The 20,272-nt window shown below is 38.9% G+C and overlaps 1 protein-coding gene across 8 annotated transcripts in view; it reads right to left on the bottom strand.

Moving 5' to 3' along the window:
* The window catches only part of LOC103473356 (electrogenic sodium bicarbonate cotransporter 1-like), a 42,117-nt gene extending 22,290 nt beyond the window's left edge, over positions 1 to 19,827 (bottom strand). For 6 of the 8 annotated variants that reach the window (XM_081614034.1, XM_081614035.1, XM_081614029.1 and 3 more), the window contains exons 1-3: positions 19,265 to 19,827; positions 10,610 to 10,686; positions 8,182 to 8,358 (exon numbers count right to left, since the gene is read on the bottom strand). In XM_081614034.1, the coding sequence (XP_081470160.1) occupies positions 8,182 to 8,358; positions 10,610 to 10,686; positions 19,265 to 19,284 (274 nt within the window). In that variant the 5' untranslated portion in view covers positions 19,285 to 19,827. The remainder of the gene's footprint in view (positions 1 to 8,181; positions 8,359 to 10,609; positions 10,687 to 19,264) is intronic. The other 2 variants (XM_081614036.1, XM_081614030.1) reach the window with 1 other exon arrangement.
* Positions 19,828 to 20,272: the final 445 nt, after the last annotated feature.

Here is a 20,272-nt window from a genome sequence, read left to right on the forward strand (position 1 = left end):
CTTTCAAAACATTTCGCATGTGCATATTAAATCCGAATTCAAAGGCATCGTTACATGTGGAGATTGTTTATTTTACAGTAGCCAATTTGTCCTTCTTTACTCTCAGGGTGAAAAATCTAAAAAGAAAGTTTTTTTTTTCTTTTATAAAAGAGTTATTAAAATCTAACTGTCCGTTACGTCACAAAACCCAAGTGACAATATCTAAATATATTCTTCCATACACAGAAATGCTTGAAATACCAAGATATTGAATGACAACACGTGTCAGAGAGGAAACATTCAGCAGGTAACAGTAAGGCACAACGGAGCACAGAAAAGTTTCTCTTTTTCAATCCTTCCCTTTAAATCTCAAATTTCAGGAAGGATTTTTAGTCTCAGAGTGAGAATACACACAGAACGTTGTTTTAGAAATGCTAGCTGAGCTAATTGCTAATATAAAGATGATAACTGCTTTCTTGGCAGTGTGAGATTCATTGGCTTTCATACTAATTAAAGGTAACAATTAAAGACGTTTTACAGCAGGAAGGCTCAGAAGCATTTTTAAACATTGATTTTATAGTTAGTAAAATGAAATTGGAATCAGATAAAATTTTCATCAACAAATGAGAACTTGACAAAAACGTACAGGTTGGATATTGTTCATAATTTCTTTTTATCAGCCCCAGGAAGGAAAGCCTATGTTGCATGTCTTCTTACACACAAAACCTGCAGTTTCCTACATTATGTGGTATAACAGAGTTTATATATATATATATATATATATATATATATATATATATATATATATATATTATTTTTTTATTTTTATTTTTTTAAACATTGTGCCATCTTAAAACATAGGCAAAAGAAACAGGTTTAATCAAGAACTGAAAGGGTTGGCCTATCCATACTGTAAAAGATTAAAAAAAGCAAATGCAAATACTACAAATTTAAAGAAAAAAAAGGATAAGCAAGTAGCCATACACTTAAATATTATGTTGAAGTGGTTCTAAAAAATATATATAGAAAAAACTGAATCTGCATAGCTTTGTATGGGAAAAGACATTTATGGTGAAAAAATACTTTCAACAGACAAACCAAACCGATCAATTCATCTTCTGATCAATTCTGCACAAGAGAAACCTCTAACTATGAACCACGGCAGTGGAAACATTACAATTTGGGATTGCTTTAATGCCCCAAGTACTTAGCACCTGGTTGTTAAGTACTAAAAATATAGCCTCATGCAGCAGAACTGTTCAGGGAAAAGCGTTTGGTCACCTGGCAAGGAGCTGCACTGGAAGTGAAGCATTAAGTCATATACTTCTCCCAAAGCACAATTGCAAATCCAACAAGGAATGTCTTGAAGGGAAGAAACAGTGAGCCATGGAATGCTAAAGTCAAAGGGCAGGTTTGAATCTGACCTTTGACTTGGGCGGTGGGGGTGGGGCATTCTAGACGGGTGGTACGTGCATCGTACAGCTGCAGGAATTCTGCACGAGTTAAGTGTTCAGAAATTTCACCGGGGTGATGTCATAGCTCCTTCAAACCAAACACCAGCTCCTGAGGCCTTTGGGGGGGTATCAGCACATGTAAGGAACACCCTAGGAAATGCAGCGATACTGGTTGAGTATTTCTGGAAAAGGGAACCCCGTTTCACTGTCATCGTTACAATGTAATGTTCCGGTTATCTACAAGAGAGGCTAGATCCACACTCTGTATCCGGAGTTTGGTATGAAAAGAGCCATTGATGCTTGATGGGAAAACTCTGGCAGCACACCCATAGGAGGAAAACGTTCCCCTTCCCTTCTGAGAATAGCGAGATCTTAAACAGGAAATCATAGAGTTTATTGGCATGCATTAGCATTTATTTATCTTCTTGCTCTTCCTTGAATTAAGCTCAGGCATACTCTAAAACCAATAATTCCCTTTGTCTTGTATCCTACATACAAAGAGTTTTCCATTGTATAATAGGAAATAACTCATGTTAACACTACCAGGAAAGTTGTGCAACCGTGTTAAGTAGCGAGGCACAAGAGTCTATTTTTAAAGCTTTTTTTGTACACAGTACAAGTCAGCAGTCTACCTTGACGACGTAACATGGCTTGTAACTTTCTAATCCTGAAATAGCGCTCCGTCACCTTAATTTAGGACAGTCGTTTTTGAACTCGTACAATCTAAAATTAAGCTACAGTAAGGTCAAGATAAGTGCAAGGGAGATCGACTTATAGGGTATTATTCCTGTGTGAAACATCTCGATCTGACCAAAGACGTCCCCGGGACATCTCCGGTGTCGGGACTGCTCACCACCTCACGGGGTACCAAATCACCAAGCACGTCTCAGGTCGCCCACAACCGGTGCTCAGCGAAAGCCAGACCTTTAGTTGTGGTTAGAAACAGCTTACAAGTGGTGGGATGAATCAACGGGATTATAGGGATTTAGATAAAGGTCAAAACAGCAGGAAATCTATGAAGTGGAAGGCGGCTGTGTATGCACTGTCTACAAGTGTTTGTGTTTTCAGTCGGGACTGCGTGTTCGGCACAAAATGCTACCCACATATCTAATCCGATGGTGCCTCACTCTAACATATCCTGCATCAGTTATCTGAGAGCAATGGTCCAATCTGTATTTATTACAGCCAGTTTCTGATTATTTCTCCTGAGAAAGTTGAAGAGGCGTAGCTCACGTGCGGCATGACAGGACAGGGTAAAACAGCCAAAGCCAACATCAAATATTTTCCATGGGGTCACCAGGGTTGCTCACGGCTCCACAGTGGAAAAATGTTTAATCCGGCAGTGGCTCTTCATACACACGAGCCCGTCCTCTTCACTCAACCTTATGAGACTGTTTACCCTTCCTACTGAGATACACTCTGATGAGAAGGTGGGAGTCTATGTGTGGATGAGTGTGTTTGGGAGGAATTTAATGTTCCGTTGCAGTTGCTCTTCGCTGCTCACGTTTGGTTGCACTTGTTTCTCGCTGCCTGCTGTTTTACAGCCCAACACCGAGTCGATGAATGAACAACCAGCGGTAGTCTCGGCTTTCTGCTGCAATTACGAACGTGGAAAAAGCTGGAGGGTTCATCATGTTTTATTTTGTATTTAATCTGTGTGTTACCTAATAACTACATAATTAACTAGGCCTCTATAAGTGGACTGAACTGATTTTAAAGTAACACAAGAAACCATTTAGATTCATAGTATTATTTACCGAGTTATACAGAGTAGCTGTAAAGGTTTTATAAGTTTAATTGCTAAATGAAATAGCTTCCCACAGACTTACGTTTTTGTCCATGACCAAACTTAATTTTAAAGATTTAAACTAGATACAGACATTACACACTCATTTTGCCAGCTGAGACATAGAGCCTTTTTGGCAACACTGGTAAAGAGGTAAAAAATAAATAAATAAATAACGCCTTAAAATAAAATCTTTTCTTGTTGCCCTACCAAAATTACTATGATGTAATACATTCTGTGATATAGTTACTCTTTAGAAATATTAGCTCCCAAAAATTATTTTGAAAACAATTTCTCTAAGTTCTACTCAACTTTCCGTCGGTTGGAATAAAGTTAATAAAGCATGACTTCCTGTTATGCTGGGGTTTCTTTTATTAAATGACTACAAGAATTTGCCCAAATGGGGTTTTATTGTAAATAACAACCTTTAAGCAGGTATTAAACATACTTTCTCATTAAGATAATGTACCGTATTTTCCGCACTATAAGGCGCACCTTCAATGAATGGCCTATTTTAAAACTTTTTTTATATATAAGGCGCACCGCATTATAAGGTGCATAGAATAGACACTACAGTTATGTTGCCAATTTCTTCCGTACTCTATTATTACACAGCCACATTTGTAAAGATGTGGTCCCCGAGTACTTTATATAATAGTCTGCCCCAGTCATTGTTTCACTCACGGTGTTGGTGTTGTGATATTGTGCCCAACTGCTTTCTGGATAACACAGACCAACCAACACACTGCCGCCGCAGTCTCTGTCTCTCCTCCCCTCCCTGGCTTTAAATGTATTTTCAAACTTTATTAACAAACCAGCGTTTTGACAACTATCCCAGCATGCACCGCGCGCTTCTTCTTCTACAGGGGAAAATGAAGTTGGCGGCTGCTTACCGTAGTTGCTAGACCTGTTGTGGCTCAATATTGGTCCATATAGAAGGTGCACCGGATTAAAAGGCGCACTGTCTGCTTTTGAGGAAATTGAAGGTTTTTAGGTGCGCCTTATAGTGCGGAAAATACGGTAATATTCTAATCTAAAATGACCAAGTGGCCGTAAGTGGAAAATCATTCTTATTGACAGAAAAAAAGGCTAAAACAACAAAACAAGTTACCTGATCACATTTAGTTACTGGAATAAATGAACTTTTTAATAATGTTCTAATTTATTGAATGGTTCAAGCATCACAAATGTGCAGTTTGCTCAACAGTACAGAGACTTTAACTGAAGTTGTATGTTTTGGTTCGATCAGCATAAGATTAAAGGTTTTGGCAAAATAAAAAATAAAAACTCCAGGTGGATCTCTAAAGCAGTGGTGTTCACACTCTTTGTCTAGCAGTCCAAAATCAGCCAAAAAATGATCATTTTTAATTAAACGAGCAAAAAACGAAAAAAATTAAATGTGTTTTTGTTATATTTCCATGCACTTTAACTAAAACGTTAAAATTAAGGGGTTTTTAAGTGCGCTCATGGCAGTGGGGGTCGCATTCTGCAGCTCTTGTGTTAAAATTCAAATGATTTTCAGAGTAATTAAATTGGGTCTGAGACATGAAGATAAGGAGATTAATGAGACCAAGCCACTTATCATATCAAGGTATCTTCGGATGACTAAGCACACAGGCTGCATGACACCAGACCGTGAGGCGCAACAATGGATTACAGCGTCAGAGAAGAGAGGATTACCCAAGAGCACGTCTGCAGCGTCGAGGCTGAGAGACAGCAGCTTCATGTCGCAAATGCACGAAATGAAAACGTGGGGGAAACTTTCCGATGTCTTCCCTCTCCTCCCACCAGTTTTAAAGTAACATATTATTCTCTGTATTTTTGCAAAAAAGAAAAAAGAGCACAGTGTAAATATTTGTTCTTCTGGCCAAAGAAGCCCAACGAATTTCAGATGCATCCTTATTTGCAGTCCAAACATTACACACAATATTCAATAGTCTCCCTTTATCTGAAACAATCATGTGGCAGCAACAGCTGACATTGATAAAAAACAACTGTGAGAAGGCAGAACAGCTGTACATTCCTGCAGACCTTCTGTCCTGATGCTTCACTTCATACTCCCAAACAACGCAGGAAAAACATTTCTGAGTGTAAATTCTGGACCTTTTTTTTAGTTTTCAGATATCTTGCTATGTAGTAGTTACTCTTAAAACACATAGTGGGAAAATTGCCTTATTTTACATCAGCTGGTATAGTTGTTAACAAATGGTAAGTTGTTTCTACCGTCCGACATTGAAGTCCCTGAAACCTCTTCATTGAGAACATGACCAGGAATTTAGCTCATCCATTTGCACCGTTTGAAAAATCACCATCAACTGTTAATGGAATAAATGCTAACTGTACATTTGGGAAATAATTTTTGGGGGATTTTTTCCATATGGGTTCTGTGGACAGGTTATGAGTAAACATGGGCTGGTTACTCATATCAAAGTTTGCCATGGATTTAAAGTTTCAGGCCGCTACAGTTTGCCAGAGAAAGTGTCAGATGTATGAGTAATGTTCCCAGGTCTACTTCAGAGCAGCTGGCTGCAGGCTGCTACAATTCTCCCTTACCTACAAAAGGGACATATTCAGCTGTTTAGACATGATAATAAATCAGCATCGTCCATCAGTCTTATGAAGATAACTGCTTAAAAAAGAGGTAAAATCTTACCTGAGTGTTTATACACTTTAATCTGTTTTATCTTCATGTGAGAATACGGGCTAGCTTCACTCAGTCACTGTTTTTTCTTTAAAGCACATAGAAAATCCCTAGGCAGATGGTAACTAGTAGCCTGGAATATGCAATTCTGCTCGATTCTCATCTACCCTCTGCACTCCATCAGTTTTCTCCCACTGAGTTGGATTTCTCCAGTAGAATTTATCGGGCCAATCAGCACACAGAAGGAGAAGTTCTGATGGATAAAGTCGATTTGCTGCGCTGTAGTGTGCCTGTAGTTTTAGCAACGACAGCAGAGAAATTGAGAGAGGCTGTTTGGTCCATTTATTATTATTAACAGCTGCCTTGTTCAACTAACTTCTCTCACTGCAGTGGAGGATGGTTGTTTACGGTTCAAGCCATTTGCGGTAAGCGTCACAGCATTGAACCGGTGCTTTGCATGCGTCACGGACAATTGTTGGCGATTGGGTAACATTTAAAACTAACAAGAGTCCACGTCTCCAGAAAGCAAATGTTTCTCATTATCCAAGAGCCACGACCCTCTTTACGAAGCAAAGCATAGAATAAGAGGTGGGTTTTTTTCTCCTGATTCTTCAGTTTAAGTCTGTATGCAAACCAAGTCTCTACATTTTTCCAATACACTCTTATTTGACTCTACATTGTTTTATCCTTAGTTTCAGCTTTTCCGATACCCTTTAATTTGTTCGTTATTTCATCACAAAGATCATCCAAACCCATCTGAACTTAAACCATCATTCTAATCACCAGTTTACTTCCCCACATACTTTCAAGTATCCTAACATTTTTCCCTACATGCCCTGTTCAGTTGGGAGATTTACCTTTTTCTCCGGCTCTTCATTCATTTTAATACCTTAACAATTACCTCAAACAGATTCGTACAAGATATTTTAGGTAAATTTCAGTACTGCGAGTGATAATTATACGGCTGGCAGTTGAAATGTTTTGGGGCAAACCTCTTGGGGTTAAGATAATCCCCCTGTACAATTACAGTAAGTGGATCTTTTAGTCTACACTGATGCCAAATTATAATGTTGATTTGAAGGTTGCTGGATCGTTCCCACCAGCAAAGCTCATTAAAATTTTTATTTTGTTGCATAGCAGGTTTTATACATCACAAACAATTTTTTTTTCTTCCTTACAGATATATCCTGTTTTTAGTCATTTGTTTCAGATCAAACTAATCTTAAGATCAGGAAATAATAACCTGAGTGAATAGGTTTTTTTAAGGCTGTTAAAAAAAATGATTCATTCCATTAAGAAAAAAAAAGTATTTAACAAATTAATAAATCATGAAGTAATTGTCACTAATCACACTTTTGGTCTGACTTTTCTAGCCACCGACAATTGTGATTAGTCAAGGAATAGCGCCTCACTGACAACACAAAGTAGACTAAAAGAGCCTCATCAAAACCCCATCATCTACAAAAATTTAAGTAAAGATGATAAATAAATCAATGGACACCCATTATTCTGGAAAATGGGGGTTACAAAGCTATTTCTAAGACACTAGGGGCTTTAAAAACATTGATTTTTTTCAATGTTTGATGAATGGAGAAAACATGAAACAGTTGTAAAACTTCCCAAGAGTGTCGCCCTCCAAAAATTACTCCAGGAACAAAACTGACTCAGAAGTCACAAAGGAACCCCCCCCCCCCAAAAAACAAATAAGGTATGCAGGCCATCTCTTGTTAATGTCGGTGTTTATGACTAAACAATGTGAAGTAGACTGGGCCAAAAAATTATTTTCCTAAGAATCGAAACATGACAAAACATCCTGCGTGTTTTCTCTCAGCAGCAGGAGAAATGATAACGGACATTTCACATTATCCTTAACTTCTGGTAGTGTTGTAGTTTCTCCTCATCCATCTTGGGTGACATCTGTAATTCTCTGACTTTCCTCTTCAGCTGCTGGCCAACTACCTAATTGTCTCCATCTACTTAGGTTTTAAATCCTTTCCCACAAAACCCCAAAGAGCACAGCACAGTGGTTAAGCGCCCAGGTGTAAGAGAATACCTCTCTTTGTGTAAACTTTACACACATTAGGCCAGTCGGGTGTCATTTTAAGATTAGCCTGTGCCGTCTTCCCACTCCTATTCCCATGCTCCATCGGCTTTGTTCGGCTTCCCTAGCAGCAGAAACATTTGACGATGATTTGCGATAAGATGTTGAAATGTATCCAAAACCTCCTGAGTAGATTATGAAGTGAAGGCGCTGGCGTACGTAGAATGTTTTTTTATTTTTATTTTTATCAGATCTGAGAGTCAATTCGAGATGTACTCACTGAGTGGCTTCAGGATGCTCGTGCAGGAGTCGTCGGCGTTCTCCGCGTCGGACTTGTACGCTCCCACAATCTGCTCGACACGTTCCCGTTTCTCCTTGTGGTTGGACTTGCGTCTGTGGCGTCTCCTGCGGTGGTAGCTCTTGGGAACGTGCACACCGATGTACACAGTGTGGTGGCCTGTGACGGCACAACGGAAACACACCAGGAACACAGATCAAGATCCGTTATGTTCATAGACGAGGAGACGCCATTTTAACAGCAAAAGAAAAAAACAAAACAATAGAGACCCAAGTAATCTGGCTTTGTATGGGATACATCCTCATCTTAGGGACAGATTTAAAGGTATATTTCAGAATTTTTAATGTGTGGTTCTGTCGAAAGTGTTGATACATCTCAAAAGGCTTTACATAATGATGGCTGAAAATCTGATTGTCCAAATACAGGAAAGTAAAATAGGCAATGAAATTAAACAAGGCAATGCAAACACCTTCACTGATCAAAATTAGAATGAAAATATTTTAACTGTTAAATAAAAATAATTATAATGGGGTAAGAAGGCATGCCGTAAATCTTATGTTAATAATGTTAACTTTGTTAATACAAGTTGGCAGAGGCATAATTAACAAAAGATGCATTTTTTTTATCCTTCTGCAGCTGTTTTAAGGAATCTTTAGTAAACTTGTAGCACATGTCATGACTTGATTGATTTTTTCAAATCAATCTCAAAAGTAACAGGAAGTCCATGTAAGGTGGGTTAAATGTTCTCGCCACTTTCTTCCGGTTAGCAACAAACCATAAGCGCAATTTTGAATGAGTCTAAGTCTCCAGATTAATTATTTGCATGCCAGTAAACCAACATGATATTTATGGACATTTTAGCATCTTTTAGAGTCACAAATATTTCTATTTTTGCAAATAGTCTGAGGTGAAGGAATAAACATTTAAAAAACTCTTTTAGAAGTGAATGAATGCTTAAATAAAGGCCTAAGTGAGGTTATGAGTAGTTATTAATTTCCATTCTGCGGATTGCTCCCTCCGTGACTTAAATTCAAATGAGTTGGTCCTGGAGGCTAAAGCTAACAGCTAGTCCAGCTGGTCAAAGTTCAAAGCTGACTTTTACCATCTTAAAATAACTCCAATTTAAAAACATCACAGCTCTTAATCTGGGAACTATTTGATGACCCTTTAAATGAATTGGATGGTTATTTACAGAGTAATTAATGATTATTTACATGGGAAATGGAGATAACAAGCAGTGCGCCGACAGGGATCTTCCTGTGTGAAACACTTACTCCGATCAGAAAATGTAAAGTGATTCAAGTCAAAGTAGCTTATAAAAATAAAGTGATGTAAAAAAAAATATTACAGATATTTCATCTGAGTATTAAGTTTTACATACTCTCCTTTTTCTATCAGGAAGTTATTCTCACTGGAAACAATTTGCATGTTATTTGTTAGAATCCGTCTCACACAGGAAGGTAATTGCTGACACACTGTCTCTAACCTGCGTTTCCTGAGTGCATAATAGTGGCAGTTTAAACATTTATAAAAAAACTAACATTTGGTCTTTTCCCCACTAAGGCAAGCTGTTAGCTTCAACTTCTGGAACAAGCTAGCCTGAATGTACATTACATAAAAACACCAGGAGAGTTATATACCGAAAGGAAGTCTTTAGCTAGTAATCTTCTAACAGTACCGTATTTGAAAAACTATGAAGTACCCCTTTAATCCACAAGCCAATAATATCAGCAGGGAGTACAAGCTTGCCATCAGTCACAAGAGCAACTACTCCCTACATTCGAGGCTCGTACAGGAAATGATCGTTTATTCCGTCCAGGAAGTAATTAGAGGGAAGAAGAGAGTTAAACTCTTACAAATACTGGGATCAGCTGACTAAGTCAGAGTGAGACAACCATGTTTCTATTGTTTGTTTTATTTTTTGTCCTATTCAATCTCAGCATTCCTGAAGCATGTCTCGAAGATTTTAATGACATCTCCTGCGTTACGGCAGAAACCGACGCGCACCTGAGATGAGATTAAAAAAAACCCAACCCTGGACTCCCATTGCGGAGAGGCTAAAAGCAGACAAACAGAGGGACAAAGCGCCAAGAACGCCGACGTGCCTCTCGCTTTGTGTGAGCCTTTAAGTGGCGGTTGGGTAAACATGTTGGATGTCTCAGCAAATACATGTGGGTGACTCTGGATTCTTCTGCGGCTTCAGCAGACGGACAATGGAAGGATTGGAACGGCCGTTGTGTGCAAAATGTCATCTTAGAAGGATTAGATCCGTCATTGATGGAAGTTTCTGGGCCGATACTTGTGGGAAGATGACACAATTTTCTCGGTGTGGACACAAGAGGCCGTGGCAAGCGAGGCTTTACGGTCTGAACCAACGGGACAATGGGTCAGAAAGCAGCACTCCGCCTACCTTCCACTTCCTCTTCATCACAGATATGCTTGACAAAAGACGCTCCTCTGTCCAGCACTGCTTCATCTTCCATTCTGCTGGACAAAAAAAAAGGAAAACATTGGTGATTAAATGCCAAAGATTGGAAATTTTTTTAGAAATAGGTTTCTTCACTGTAAATCACAGCAATTATTTCCAAAGGTTTATTTAACTAAATCGAATTTCAAAAAGGATTCGTTGAGCAGTTTTTCTAACTTTCTCCACTTTAAATCATGTTGCAGTCATGAACAATACTCATTTTATTGGGATTTGATCTGCCGAACCAGTTGCGCACAATTAACCCCCCCTTTTTTTAACAAATAAAAATCTAGAAAGTTTAGCCAATTGTGCATGACTCGGTGCTTTTCAGAACCACCAACAGGTCGATTGGGGTGTGTCTCTGTACCAGCTTTGCTCTTCTAGCAAGTCCTGTTTTAGCCACGACTTTCTTGGAAATCACTATGGCTTATAGGCATAATAGCTGGATGGCATCTGTGAAATCCCCTGCATGCTGTGGATTCTCAACTGGATTTAGGCCTGGACTTTGACTGGGCCATCCTGACAGATGAAACCGCTTTGATCTAAATCGTTACATCGTAGTTCTGGTCCTCTGTGCCAGATCATGTTCTTCCTCATGTTCGCTGTGTCTCCGAAAGGTTTGTTGTGGAAATACATTCACGTATGGTTTCCCTCCTCAGATGTGTAGTTACACTCTGCACTCTAGTAGTAGGGCGGCTGCATGTTTCAACATGCAGCTCGAGATCAGATTTTAACTGGAAACCTTTCTCCCAACACCTTTGTGTCCGCAGCTACAAGATCTGAAAAATAAGTCAAGAATTAATCAAACCTCATTTATCAATTAATTTGAATTTTTCTGGGATTTAAATGAAGTAATTGATGAGGAGTGCGATCTTCTTCTAGTTTCTGGTGAAATTATCAACCACTGATGTAAAGGGTATACACAACTAGTTAGTTAGTAACATTGGATTAACTTCCACAACTAATTATACATTCAAAACTAGAGTCTGACTTTTTTCCTCCAATATTATTGAACATACCTAACTGATACAACCTCATTAACCTACTCTGCAGCATGAAGCATGAATTTATTTTACAAACAGTTGTTTTTTTCCATGTATCACAAGTGCAGCTGAAACACTTGAACGTGCCAGCACACGCGTCAGTACCAGACTCTGAGTAAGAACTGAAAGTCATTGGGAGTCTTTTTTTTTTTTTTTTCAATCACAGTTATAAGCCGCATCTTGGGCATAAAACAAGGTTGCAGATCCAGAGAGCATCTTAGGCGACTTATCTTCTCTGCTCTAGACTTCGTTCCTTTTTATCAAGTTGCTGCTTAAAAATGTTCCTGTGAGCTTGGAAGAAAATTTGGTTCCCCCCACCTTCTCTCTTTTCTGGTCCAGTAAAAGTACACACATCCAGGCTATAAAAAGCTGCTTTAGGCCACATGACGTAAAATAGTCAAGCAACCTTTTCTATAAACAGAAAATCGGTCTGCCACAAGCATTTCGTACATAGCGCCACAGACTAAACTTTTCAACACCTGCACCTCGGTTTGTTCCATTAAAACCGTCTCAAGCATGAAGAGAATCGAAATGAGAGAATCACGTTAAAACTGATCTAGATTGAGAAGATATCAGCCCATCTGCAATTTGCCAGAAGGGGAGGCTGGAGGTTTTTTTTGTCAGCTTGCAAATTAATCAGAGTGGGGCAGCGCTGGCCACTGTAAACAAAGCCAGGAAGAATACAGCGTGTCCCTTCAGTTACTTTCCACGCTTGCTTGAATTTCCCATGAGGATAACGATATCTGGATGTGAGATGACAGAGGTACAACGTCGATAGCAAGACATCAAACAAGTCACGAGAAGTGTGCGTTCAGCATCGACGATGTCAGTAATATCTCTGCCCTCCTTTTGTCGCTGATTAAACAGCAGTTGTGCTACGACGCTACATTACGTGGAAAGGCTCTGCGTTATCTTCTAGCTGCCGGTTTCTCCTGCCTGCGCTGTATATTCCTCCCCTCCAGGACAAACTGTACTGAAAGTACCACTCGTTTCAAGGACTTGATTATGTCACTCTGTTTTCTTTTGCGCAGATCTTGTTCCTGATCCCACTGACACAATTTGAACGAGTATTATCAGCACACTTTATATGTTTGGTATCTTTTTGTGTTATGTTACGGTGGTTTGTTGTGTTCACTGAACATTTTTTTTGTTGATTTGGCCATGCTTTTACACACTGCAATGAGCCAGGTTAGGTCTGAGATTGTTCTATAGTCTTGTGATGAAAAGAGTTTGTAAGGCCTTCTTCTTTGACTTTTCACTCTCAGAACATATTGTGTGTATGAAAGCTTAGTGTACTCCCTCTAGTTTCTTTCTTAAAACCAAATGTGTTCCCCAGAGATCAGTTCTTGGCCCACTCTTAAACAATTTGCATATCAACGGTCTGCGTTGAAAAGTAATGAACAATGACTTTCATTGTTATGCCAATGATACTCTACTGCATTCACACCTTAATATCTGCTATTCTAACAACAATCTTCCTTTATGGTTCAGTGCACTTGGTGCTACGTTATTTTAATGCCAAAAATGTGTTTTTGTAATTTCGAATTAAAATCTTCAAACCTTGGTCGCATCCTTCCTATGCAATTCCGCATGATTCTCATCTCCTATCAGTGCTCCGCCTAGGATTTCTCCCATTGAGCTTGATTTGTCTGAGTGGAGGATGTGAACAAAGTCATTCAGCCTGTGTCGGCCACGTTTCAAAATGTTGAGCAATTAAAGCCGCAGTAAGACAAATGCACAAGACATTTTATTGCCTATATCTGGATGCGAGATGACAGCGGTACATTGCTAAGATGTCATGGTCCTGTTCCCCACAGAGTTGTTTACAGCACACACATTTTCCAGTAAGCTTCATTGAGCTGATTCATTAGATACATCACTGCCAAGCCATTGGTTAAAATCAGATCCAATCGTTTCAATGTTAAACGCCAAGCCTCCAAAAGCAATCGTCTCTCAATACCCTCTGTATGATGCAAAGCTTAGAACAAGGTGCTTCAGTTCTTCATTAAGTTCTTTAACAAAGACCTTATCGCCATTTGAAGAGAAGCAGGCCCACAGCATGACACACGTCCCACTATAGGGGAATCTTCCCACCAAAACCACCTTGAGGGTTTATTATCAAACAGCTCAATTTTAGGTCGATCTTACCAAACCACACAGTTTCACTTGGAGCCTCAGTTGAGTTAGCTAAACTTTTGGACAAAAAAGTTTCCAATCTGTTGATGTCTAAAGTTTGTTATTAAGACATCTGTTATCACTCTGCTCACTCTCCCTGGTACAGAGATATAAGTGACACATCTTCCAACTGAGTACCCAGGGGCTAAAGGAAATTGACTTCATATTTATACCAAAAGGAATGAGGAAGTCATAAATTATTAATAAGCATATAGCACTAGATGGCCCCCCACCTCCCCCGAATTAATAAATAAACTGAACTTAAATGGTGTATTTTTCCACAATTTCAGTGTGAGGTTATGCTACCAATACAACATTACAATTAAATTGTAAGACTTCTTACTCATCTGAACGAGGAGTGGCAACAAGTATGTTTACGTCTGTTCAGACACTTCTGAAACTCACAGGGTGCAGCTGCATTCATTCACTGCAGCACAATCACACCACATGTGTGGGAAATGAGGTTAAGGGGGCGTTACGAGAACACGGCTCAGCAGTTTGTTTGTTTTTTTTCCTTTTCTCCACCTTTGCAGCAGGTATAGAAATGCAGCTAGGTGCATGAAGACAGGTCACGAAGTGCAACGAAAAACGCCTCAGAAAACCACTGAATGCACCGGGAGAGCAAACTAAGCTCATGTTTCAAGTTTCCTGCTGGCCAAGGAGCAGCATTAATCACCTCACACGGTGGCTTGGGACAGGGAGGTGGTGCAGGGACACCCAGGATGCAGCAGGGGAAGCCAGCGCGCGGCCGGTGTGTGAAGCAGGTTTTAGTGACACAAAGAAACCTGAATTCTGCTCTTTTAGCATTGCTCAGCAAAATCAACATGAGGCCAAAGCATGGGAACACATGGAAGATAAGATCCCACCGTATCTCCTTCGTCACATCATTGTTATGGGAGCATATCTAGATCTCCGCTTTCACTTCCTGTTGTGCCTACTTCATGTGCAGTGGTCAGCTTTCTGCTTTGCTTCGTGTTGCCCTCGTGAGGCTGGATAAACCCGCCAGAGCATGAGGAGGCAGGATCAGGATCAGGGATCATCTACATCTCTTTACAGAGTGACGTACCCAGTCCCAGCAGTCAGCTAGACTTACCATGAGGGCAGCAAGTGCAACAAGATGTACAATGATGAATTAGGAGCCCTGCGCTGGTAACGTTTACACTTTGCTAAAGGGGCTAACTTCTCTGGAGGAACTCATTTCAAAGAGCCCATTATTAATCGGTGTGTATATATATATATATATATATATATATATATATATATATATATATATATATATATATATATATAAAATGTTTTATTTAACTTTATATATATATATATATATATAAAGTTAAATAAAGTTTGTTATGTCGAGGCATAACAAACTCACCTGGCATAATATGACTGCAGGTGCTGTTGCATAGATGTCAATATGCAACTTTATATATATTTAACTTTATATATATATATATATAAAGTTAAATAAAACATTTCAATTTGCTGTAAAATTCCTTAGTCAGCTTCTCCAAGCAATCTCAAATTGACATCTATGCAACAGCACCTGCAGTCATATTATGCCAGGTGAGTTTGTTATGCCTCGACAGCGTTAACGTTAGCGTTAGCAAAGAATATCTAGCCGATTTTCTTTTATACTAAGTGGTACATTTTCACACACTTCAAAACAATCTCTGTAGATAATGCTTAGCCTGTTTAGATTATATATTACACACAAATCAACTTTCAAAAGGTTGAGGAAAAATGTAGCTACCTATAAAATAGCAAAGGGAAATCCCATCGGACACTTGTCACAATAAAAACAAAAGTAAAAATAGAAAGAGTTACTTGAATAATTACAACCATAGTTATCAAACTGTGGTACAAATAACCCTGGTGAATCCTTTAGTAGAGGCAAAGAGATAAGAGGGGAGTTAATAAGTCCAAATAGCCAAAACCAAACCCCTCAGTGGACACTGAAGCAGATACCAGCGCACCAGGAAGTACCACTGACCACATTGTATTTACTTCTGAAATGGTAATATGGATTAAAACCCAACTTAAAGATATTTCTAGCTGCAAGTTGGAAAACTAAAAGGATCTGTCAGATCTCCACACTCACTGAACAGGCTAACGACTACAAGCAACACAAGCTGATAGCATGTAATTTAGTCATTATCCTTTGTGAATCTTATACCTGTGAACCACTTTGCCATACTAGTTCAAAAATTGATATATCACAGCAAAAAATAAATAAAAAAACTTAACAGTTGGTGCAAAATTTGATTATGTCAGGGAAAACTTAATCAACAAAGCCCATTTTACTGTGCTTTCTAATGTCTACTTTCTTGTCAGGAAAAATGGATGCAACAAAATAGCAGAAACTTAAGTTCTAACACAATTCCTGAAAAAAAAAAGTGATTTAATGCGCGACCTGTTGGACAGGTGTGTCTTGGTTTTTGCAATTTCCAACAAAGAAGGTCTGACTGGTTAAGGAATTAAGAGAATGTGCAATTCCGAGGAACATAACTGTTAAGTTTCCGCCTAACAATAAGAAGCTTCTTTGTTTCCTTGGCATGCAAGAAAGCAAATGACAGAAAAAGGAAGACAAAAACATTTCCTTGCTATAAACCACGTGTCACCCAATGGAGACAAAGGAGAGAGAGAAATCAGGCCTTGTGTGTATACGCCCCCACACAGATAAGTCACTCTCCGCTTCGTATTTACTTTGAAGAGGACTCAACCCAACCCTGCAAATATTCCAAGGAAATGTAATAGCTAACATTAGATGGCACAGCTGATGCAATTCAGGTGCTTGAAGAATAAGTTCAAATCAGATGGAGGGGATTTCTGTTCGACGGTAATAATAAAGTCTGATTTGCTACAGAGTTGTGCCAGGAATTGCGCAACAATGACTTGCACAAATTCATTGTTGCGCAAGTCTGACTTTTCAACAATACCAACCCATCTCACTCTGGACATAGTTTCTAACGTATAGAAGATGATCATCCGCTTTTCTGTTTAGCCGTTCTATTTTTGTGAATCATCGTTAAATGGTGATCCCAAGCCAGTTAGTCCAACAAGGCTGAATCGCTTGGAACTTAAATGCTTCACCATATATTTTGAAAACCTGCAAATTTTTCTAATCTGCCATACTTTACTCACATCTATTTGATTGTTGTGTCTCTTGTGAAGTCATAAATCCAAACATAAGAAAGCAGATTTAGCCGTTTTTCCTTCAATGTGCTTTTTCAAGGGAAATCTATACTTCATTACCATTCTGTGATGAGGTTTTTTTTTTGTTTTTGTTTTTTTTAATCCTTCCTTTCGAGTCGTTACAATTCCTGATACTCCCTTGGTTAAATGGTGATCCCTCTGATTTACCTAACTAAACCCCATCGAAACTCTTCATCCTCCCTAAAGTGCTTGAAGAAAAAAAAACAACAACTGTGAATCACCAATAAAGGAACGACTCATCTCTCCATAAGTCTGGTGGCTGCTTCCACCAAACTTTTAAATGAAGCTTTGGATTCAAAAGACTATTGTACACACTTCTTTCTGAAAAATGAAGAGCATGGCAAATACAATTTTTAAATGACATCCTATGCCAGTAGCTTTCAGACATTTTCTTTTTAGATTGTGCATTTGTCTGGGTTTTAATCTATCAGGGGTTTTTTTTTTATTATCAATCAATCAATCAAATTTTATTTGTATAGCACATTTCAGCAGCAAGGCATTTCAAAGTGCTTTACATAATTAAAAAAATAAAAACAGCATGTGACATTGAATAAACAGTAAGAAAGAGAAAGAGATTTTAGGAAAAAAACAAAGATTAAAAAAGATAAAAACATTAAAACCCGCTCTCCTTTTCAACCAGGGGGGACGACACCCACACCCCTGTCCTTATCTGGGACTTTAGTCAAAAACCCTGTTTGACGAGAACTCCAACCTCTAGGTTTTTAGTGGAAACGGCGTCAACTGGGACTCTAAACCCAGTAGGACTTTAGTTAAACGTCGTTTAACTCAGTGCTTTTTTCTTTCTTTAGTTATACACTGTCAGATAAGGTGTCCCTCAAGGTTCTATATTAAGTCAAACCATTTTTGAAACTTTAAAGTAATTGTGTGGGTTGGGTTAGTGATGCATCACTCTATCTCTATGCTGATGACCCAGTTATGCAAATATACTTGGCCTACTTGTTCCACATTACATTATTCTGCTATGATTTGTTAAACTCAAGCTGAAAAAGCAAGGATATGTACTTTTAAAAAAGTACATATAGACATATGCCTATATTTACGCCTGTGCGGATAGGCACACGAACGGCTTTGTTGGTTTTTGTCCATTTTTTCTCCACAGAAGGTAAAAATATGATAAAGTATTTTTCTAAATACCTTGGCATTTCAATTGATGACAACCTGGCTGTCATTTGGAGCTCACTTAGGGCTCTTCAGTTGCTGCTTATTGTGCTTTCATTTAACATATTAAAAAACACACCACATTATCATCCAGCCAACTTCTTGTCTTACATTGAGATAAATCCAATTGACACTTTTTTTTTTATCAAAGAGCACCGAGATTCATCACAGAATGTAAACCTTTTACCAAGAATTGCACTTTTATTCATCCACTTCCTACAGACACATTCAGTATTCTTTGTGTTATTTCTGAACTTGAGGGAACGGCATGTGAAACTTGAAACAAGCTCCAACAAAACAAGTCTTACCCAGGTGAAAGATGTACAATACGTTTAAAGGATATAGTCGAAGCACCACGGGACGGTTATGAGGTTTTAATGTTTTATTTCTAGCGTCTCCTGCCTTTCCATTCTCTAACTTTCCAATTCTGTTTAAGGATAACACTGTTGTCTTGGTCTCGTTTAGAATAGACCTCTATTGAAAATGAGTAGCTCAAAAGAAAGAGAAAACAAACACACCGCGGGATTGTGGTTTTCATATCTAATATCACCGCGCCTGCGCTGTGAGCCACATGCACAGCTTTATTCATAAAGATGGACAACAGATGATCCATCCACCGCTGGGCCTGCTCGGTCTTTCTCTTCCTAATTGATAGTGACAGGTTCTTGGAAAACAGATTACCGTCCGTTCATCGGCACAGCGGTGCAGGAACAGTGGCTTATCTACAACCAAACGGAGCCTTTTTCAGTGACTGGTATTTTTCCGATCACGATTGGTTTAATCCACTTTTTTTTTCTTTTTCTTTTTTACCTAGTCACAGAAATACTACTCAGAACCGAAATTCACCATTGATGCAGAGTTTAAATCAGATCTCTACTCCACATCTGTCCTGAATGCAAGCTCCAATTTACAGATGGAACGGGGACGAATAAACTTTGTAGTCGAAGTTGTACTTTATCCGAAAAACACAGTAGTAAAGTGAACTTACTTGCTCTTTTCGGAACTCATGGCGACAAATTTCTTCCTCAAAGATGATCAAGCCTTGTACTCGGCAGATGTCTCTTTTTATGTGGTTCCAGTTGCGTTATTTGGAAGCCTTCACCTTCTCTCTCTCTCTAAAAAAAAAAAAAAAAAAAAAAAAGTAACAAAGGAGGCAATGAGTTGCGCGCTATCTGGCGGGGATGATCTCTTTGACTCGGCAAACCAAACTCAGCACATGAGGACGCACAAGCCTCCTCATCTAGCTGGACTCGTTGGGCTCGTGCCGGGCCAACATCTTAAAGAAAAGCGCAGCGTCGGAGGCGCGTGGAGTCTCCGTGAGCTGCGTGTCTGTTTTCCATATTTAACGTCCCATCCCTCCTCCTGCGTGACGCCAGCGTTTGGAGGGGGCGGAGGTCACAAAAAGTTACTCATGGGTGGCGCTCCAGATGCCTCCACTTGACAAACTGCTCCTCTATTGTTTACCAAATTAACTTGCCCTAGAATCTGAAAGCACTTTTTAAAAGAAAATCTTCGGCACCATTAATTTAGACGAATAAGGGAATGAGACGTCATTTTTTAGAGATGTAAACTGTTTATTTAAAACACGTTTTAAATTCAATACAATTTCATCATTTAAAAGCGGCAAAAGCTCTTGGTTTCACCTTAAGTAAAAAAATTTTTATAAAATAACCCACTCAATTAAAGAAACCCAAAGCTATTACTTCAGGTGGTTTTGTCCTACTGGCAGTGGTACCAAGTAAAAGCAGACAGATGTCCAAAATAGCCTATAGGTTATAATGGGGACTGGCGACACCTTCTGGAAGAACTACAAGTGCATCTCAGTAAATTCAAATATAACTTTTATATTAATGCAATCAAATTTTTGATTCGTTTTTATATTTATCACGGCTTTCAGGCACAGCCTGAGGGCGCACAGAGAAGAAAAACACAATAGGTAGAGTGATGATGCTGAAGTTGGAGTCCATTTCAGTTATTTTTTTATCCGAGCTGCATG

The sequence above is a fragment of the Poecilia reticulata genome, chromosome 12, assembly GCF_904066995.2.
Source record: "Poecilia reticulata chromosome 12, P_reticulata-male-v2, whole genome shotgun sequence".
Lineage (NCBI taxonomy): Eukaryota > Metazoa > Chordata > Actinopteri > Cyprinodontiformes > Poeciliidae > Poecilia > Poecilia reticulata.